This window comes from Rhodamnia argentea, chromosome 10 (genome assembly GCF_020921035.1).
Source record: "Rhodamnia argentea isolate NSW1041297 chromosome 10, ASM2092103v1, whole genome shotgun sequence".
NCBI classification, from domain to species: Eukaryota; Viridiplantae; Streptophyta; class Magnoliopsida; order Myrtales; family Myrtaceae; genus Rhodamnia; species Rhodamnia argentea.
In genome coordinates, this window is record NC_063159.1 from 2238869 (window position 1) to 2245850 (window position 6982).

At 39.4% G+C, this 6982-nt stretch overlaps 1 protein-coding gene across 1 annotated transcript; it reads right to left on the minus strand.

Annotated features, from left to right (window-relative positions):
* Window positions 1-3449: 3449 nt before the first annotated feature.
* On the minus strand, window positions 3450-3887 carry LOC115739877 (uncharacterized mitochondrial protein AtMg00810-like). The gene has a single exon (XM_030673170.2). The coding sequence runs from the start codon at window positions 3885-3887 to the stop codon at window positions 3450-3452; it is 438 nt and encodes a 145-aa protein (XP_030529030.2).
* Window positions 3888-6982: the final 3095 nt, after the last annotated feature.

Here is a 6982-nt window from a genome sequence, read left to right on the forward strand (position 1 = left end):
ATTTGAGCCACTCACAAGTGCCCAAAACTAGCGTCTTAATTTGTCCATGAGTTAGTGGGGTATTTTATGAGTTCATAGCTTACTCACTAAGATCGGGGCTGACATTATGCTTACTCGACATGCAATTAAACAAGTTTAGATTTGGTATAAATGGGTTTATGACATGACAAAAATAGTGTTTTAAATGCGCTAACCCACTTAATCTGTTTATGTATAAACCGACTGGTTCAAGTCACATGCTAATGTGTCAAGTTTTTAGTATGATATGATTAGATATGTTTAACACATTCAATACTCATATATAAAGAATTCACATCCTCAAAAGATTATAAAATAACACCCATATTATACAAATATGACTGTTTTAAACATTGCCATCTTGCAAATAGGGAAAACTTACTTAATATATTGTTGACAATCTTGTCCTTCGGTAAACATTTTCAAAGAAAGTATAGTTTGAAATCAAATGGTAAAAGTCCATTTTTGATTTCTGAATTTTCATATTTTCTTTTGTTAGACCCTTGGACTTTTAGTTTGTCTAATCAAATCCTTAATCTAGCTATAACAACTATTCTTTTGAAGTCCCTCAAATTCCAAATTCAGTTAATTAAATTTAACGTGCCAATAGAACTAGATCCTTCTGCCATCGAGGACTATTAGATAACATGTAAGATTGAAATTTCCGGAGATGAAAAGTAAAACCAGATCTGGAATAAAGAGAGTTCTGAATACGCACCTGAGCTTTTCACGTCAAACTTTTGCCAGCTCCAGTACACGATTAGAAAAGTAACCAGATTTGGATACAGCAAGACATGATTAGAAAAGTTTTGCAAGGTCAATGAGTTGATTAGACGAATTAAAAATCAAGGGACTGGATTGGAAAAGAAATGCATAAGCTTAAAGGGTAAAACCGGACTTCTACCTGGCGGAACGACTCCTTTGTCAAAGTATTTTACCATATATCTATACAAAATAGGAAAAATTGCAAAACTACTTGAACACTTGAGAGAACTTAGCAAAACCATGCAATATGAAGTATAACACTCTATAATATCTCATGCGGTTAAACTCCTCTCAGCAGTGGTATGTCAAGATCAAGAATCAAACACCTTTGTTTTTCTAGTTTGACGGACACGTCTGCATCCCTAGCAAAGCACAACATATTAATTGCGTCCAAGTCCGGGCCCATCAATATCTGTAGTTGGATCCACCTTTATTCAAAAATTTAAGCTAACGAGTTATGGGTCAATTAGGATATACTAACTGCTCCACACAACACAATTCTTCTACGTAGACTTTTCTAATACAACTCACATGTGCATCTCAACATAGAGAGCAAAGCCCTTGCATGAAGTTTAGTTAGTTAGTCTAGTCTAAGGGAAGGATGTGGGCCATCCATGGTCAAACTTGTAGCTGATTCTAGAGTGGTTACGAATGGGATAATCACTGTGAAAACAGGAATAAAGGAACTCGCAAACATGTAAAGTATAAGATTTACTCTTGTCAAAGCAATTTACTTCCTCACAATTTATTTACAGTCATTTTTTCGCAATTTATTTCCTATGATTCTAGTTGGTTGGCTACATTGGCCAATCAAACACTTGGTCACGTTCTCTTGGAAAGATTTGTGTTGTCATTAGTGGATTCATTTAATCAGTTTTAGAACCCTATCGTCAAATTCATTTCAGTTTAAAGTACGATGGTATGATGTTTGGTTAGAACTGCTGATAAATTGATGCACGATATCTCTATTATCGAGTCGCCAATTTGACGAGACAATTTTCGAGGGAACGATTACATCTTTCATGCACGAACAAGATGTACAATGTCAAATGCCAATGATGTCATAGTTACCATTAGAATCACTTGATGTACTTCACATGTTCAATCTCTCTCTCTCTCTCTCTCTCTCTCTCTCTCTCTCTCTCTCTCTCATACGCGCGATCTAAATTACAAAAACAATCATTATGTGCTTCCCAAGTTTAAGCACTGCAAGCCGTCTCTCCCCCCTTCCAGAACAAGGCTCGGCTATTTATAGGCATTTGTTAAGCTTGGTTTGTTATTGAAAGATGGTGGCTTTTGTAGTTAATTTAAGATGTGGTTAAGAGATGACGATGGTGGCTCAGAAATGTAGGTCGAATTTATTGTTCGAAAATAGTGAGTATAACGAGCCGGACCATTTAATGTAGGCCGAGCTTCAAACAACGTTCTCATACATAACAAGACAAGATGGTAACCATTTAGTAATGGACCTTCCCACGAAATATTAATAAAGTCTCCCTTCCATATGATTTGCGACTTTGGTATGTTGCATACTCCCTTCACTCAAAGAACTAACGTCTGTGTTAGATATTGGCCTCTATCATCTAGCAATACTCATTAAATTTGAAGTGTGATTCAGTCTATTCCTACTTCTCCCTTCTTAGAATCTTGCGAGGAGCTACACCGCTTTGGTCTGGGAGGCACACTCATTTACCTTGTCAAATCGAGTAGGGCTAGAGGCTAATTTGGGATATCATAGTAAGGGTTCCATCTATAACGACCCGACTTCTTTCGAGTGGGCGAAACCCCCAAAATTACTCAAAACAACGACAAAATGTGGTTACAATGCAAGATAGGTGTTTTAACAATAATGAAAAAAAGATAAAAGAAGAGAAGAGGAACACCCAATAGTTGACGTAGTTCGAGAGGACCAAGAGAAAAAGAATCTCTTGGAAGCTTACGTCCACGTGGTAAATCCCCTATTTATCTTATTTTCTTTGGGGAGGATTTATTATTCTTAATAAAGAACAATGCGATATGTTACAATTATGAATTTGGTAACTATGAATATCGCACAACCTAGTCATATTTCTTGCTATATTAGAATTAGGAAAATCTTCAATCTTTATCGTTCCAACACTCTCTCTCCAAGTTGGAGAGAAAACGTCCTCGGAGGTCAGCTTGGATACCATATTCTGGAAAGCACCTTTAGCAAGAGCCTTGGTGAATACATCTGCAAGTTGCTCATCACTACGGATATAAGGAGTTTCAATTGACTTGTCTTAAACTTTTTCACAAACAAAGTGACAATCGACTTTTATATGTTTCGTTCGTTCATGGAAAATTGGATTTGAAGCAATATGGATTACGGCTTGATAATCACAAAATAACTGCATAAGAGATCTAGGAGTTCCAAATCCCAATTCTTGCACAAGCAAATGAAACCAAGCCATTTCACTTGTAGTTGAGGCCATGGCTTTGTATTCAGCCTCTATCTTGGACCTTGCCACAATAGTTTGTTTTTTACTTTTCCAAGTGACTACGTTACCACCTACAAAAGTGTAGACACCTGTAATTGATTTTCTGTCCATGGAGCTTCCAGCCCAATCCTCATAAGTATATCCTAAAATACCAATATGACCATGTTTCTTCATCAAAATACCTTGACTTGGACTAGATTTTAGGTATCAAAGTATGAGATCCACAAGCGCCATATGTCCTTCAGTAGAAGCATGCATGAATTGGCTTACATAATCGACGGCGTAAACAATGTCTAGCCGAGTAATTGTTAAGTAGATCAACCGTCCAACCAACCTTTGAAACTGACCAATATCGGGTAATGGGGTGATGTTTTCAACAAACGTCTTGTTAAAATCCATAGGAGACTTAGCAGAGGCAGCTCCAAGTTTCCCAGTCTCTTTTAACAAGTCAAGAGCATATTTTATTTGACAGATGAACAATCCTTTACTATAGTGAGCCACCTCTATACCATGAAAATATCGCAAGTGTCCCAAATCCTTAATGTCAAACTGTACATTCAAGTATCGCTTGAGAGCCTCAATTTCTTGAATATTATCACCAGTAATAAATATATCATCCACGTAGACAAGGACAACCATCGGCATTCCGCTTCACAAACAAGGAGGAATTCGAATCACACGTTTTGAAACCCAAACTTTCAAGAGTTGAACTTAATTTCTTGTACCAAGCATGTGGCGACTCTTTGAAACCATAGATGGCTTTATTAAGCTTGCATATTGAATTGGGTTGATTTTTCGAAAGATGTCTAGGAGGAATGTTCATATAAACTCTTCTTCCAGTTCACCTTGTAAGAATACATTTTTAACATCCATTTGAAAGAGTGGCCAATCACAATTTACTACTATGGACATCGGTACTCTCACCATGTTCATTTGCTACGGGAGCAAACGTTTCTTTGTAATCTTCACCATATGTTTGGTGTAGCCCTTGGCAACAAGTCTTGCCTTGTGACGCTCAATGGAACCATCATTCTTGTATTTAATTTTGTATACCCATCTGTAGCCAACGAAATGCTTTCCTTCGGGTAATGTGATGTCCCCGACCCGACCCTCGTACCCACGATAGGAGGCATATGCTCCTTTAGGGTTCTCGGTCTCTTGAATCCCTCCAAGAAAGCTATAGCTTTACGCCGTTTATAACCCAAGACCGTATGAAGATTGTGAAGTCGCTACGCTGCAGGGGAGGACATATGGTGTCCCGTGTACACGATCCTCATAATCGACCCTTATTAATTGTCATCTTCTTAAATTATGTGTCACATGCGGAAGCGATTGATTTATAAAGTATCCATTGGGTTGGTCAACTAGGAAAGATATTTCTACATAATATCATTATTCATTTCTTAACATAATATTTACATATGACTTTTAAGTCTTTCTAACACATATGCATCATAGGTTTGGGTGGCTACTCCAGTTTGATGAGATGCCTAAAAAAGTTGCCTTTGGACTTCGAAAAACTCCTCCATGTAGATCGGTCGCCTAGGGTACCCGCCGTCCATCTTCATGCTATACTTTTCTCAACCAAAAGAGCTTTATTTTTACTTTGCTTTTTAAGCTACAAGTGGTAACCCTCGTCCACCCATATGGGAGGTACGTAGCGTCTAAGAGTTACTTCCTATTCCATGGCCACGACATCAAAACAAGAGACTTCCATAGACATAATAATACCAAAACGAGGAGGGGGACTAACCATTACCTACAAATCTGAAAAGATAAGGAGTGAGATACAGCTATCTCAATAAGCGAATATCTAAATCAAACATAGGAAGCAAGTTAAAGGTACAATTCATAATGCAAGCAACCATATCATATACGAATCGTTTCCGATTCCTTTTCTTATATGCATAACATCTCCACTTTTCATATCATATTGCGCACTTTTTAAGGCCCTCTCACCCTTGCAGATGAGGCATGTACACATATTTTATCATATCATATTACATGGATCCACCCTTTTCATAAATGCGCAAGGCCCTCTCTTTCTTGTGAATGAGGTATATAACATATTATCTCATATCATGTAATCTCACCACCAAAGGTAGTAAGACCAAGCAGAGCATGCATCACAATGGTCTAAAGCTCTAGAGGTGGCCCCCATAAAACTCGCGTCGTCGTGTGGCACTTAGTCCTTGACCAACACAACATATACTTTTCAAGCAAGCATTAGAGTAGCTAAAGCTTTACAACCTAGATAAGGGTTAAATATCACTTATCGTCACAACTCCTCCCTAGTCCCACATTGCCTAGGAGGAGGTCTTGGGAAGGCTTTATAAGCCTTGGGGTGCCCTTAGACTTGCTAGAGGCCTTTTTCGAGCGTTGTATAGGCGGCACTCGAAGGAACAAAACCGTCAAGACTGTGTGTCCAAAACGGACAATATCTTGCAAAGTGGCGCAGCGAAAGTGCGTGGGGCCAGGCCGTTATAGTTGGTATCGGAACCAACCTTCGACCGCGTGTGGGGCCACATCGGGCGCTCGCTTGTGCTAGAGGGCACAACGGGGACGCTGTGCCTTTGAGGGGGGAAGTTTGTCACAATTCCTCCCTAGTCCCACATTGCCTAAGAAGAGGTCTTGGGAAGGCTTTATAAGCCTTGGGGTGCCGTTAGACTTACTAGAGGCCTTTTCCGAGCGTTGTATGGGCGATGCTCGGAGGAACAAAACCGTGAGGACTGTGTATCCAAAGCGGACAATATCTTGCAAAGTGGCGCAACGGAAGCGTGTGGGGCCAGGCCGTTACGGTTGGTATCAGAGCTAACCTTCGACCGCGTGTGGGGACACAGCGGGCGCTCGCTGGTGCTAGAGGGCACAGCGGAGACACTATGCCTTTGATGGGGGAAGTTTGTCACAACTCCTCCCTAGTCCCACATTGCCTAGGAGGAGGTCTTGGGAAGGCTTTATAAGCCTTGGGGTGCCCTTAGACTTGCTAGAGGTTTTTTCCGAGTGTTGTATGGGCGACGCTTGGAGGAACAAAATCATTAGGACTGTGTGTCCAAAGCGGACAATATCTTGCAAAGTGGCGCAGATGAAGCGCGTGGGGCCAGGCCGTTACACTTACTTTTCGTCGACAAACATAAAATAAAAGCTTGTCGATTGCTTTGTGCAAGTACGTGTCGATTTCCATGGAGGTTCGGTGATGGTGTTTCTTAGGTGCTTGGTGGCCGAATGAAACGAGAAGGAGAGGAGAGAGAGTGGGCGAGATTGAGAGAAGGAGAGGGAGTGGCCTAAAAATCATGAGGGGTCATGTCCTTTATATTAGTGCTATTTTTCTATTTTAATTAATTTATTTATTTGCTACTTATTCCCCAAGACAAGCTTATGTGGCTATGATTTGTCTTATTCTACTAATAATTGGTCTCTCACATCAAGCTAAGAGCTAACTATAATGTGCCATATCGACATTCTCTAGAGTATCCTATTAATGCACATGTCCCTTCTTTATATTTTGTTATATTTTTCATTTTATTATTATTATTATTTTTGCTACTTGTTGGCCAAGATAAGGTTAGGTGTCTTGAATTTGTCTTTTTGTTCTCAACTATTTCCCTCTCATATTACTTCAAGAACTAAAGATTAATTGACACATTAGCCTTCTAGATTTCTCTTTTCTAGAACACTTGTCTTGTTCTTCAAACCTACATATGTGTCATCTTTTTATTAAGCCACTTAAGATCGTTTTAAGC

Coding starts and splice junctions, on each gene's coding strand:
- LOC115739877 (XM_030673170.2), bottom strand. CDS start 3,887: ATGCCGATGGTTGTCCTTGTCTACGTGGATGATATATTTATTACTGGT.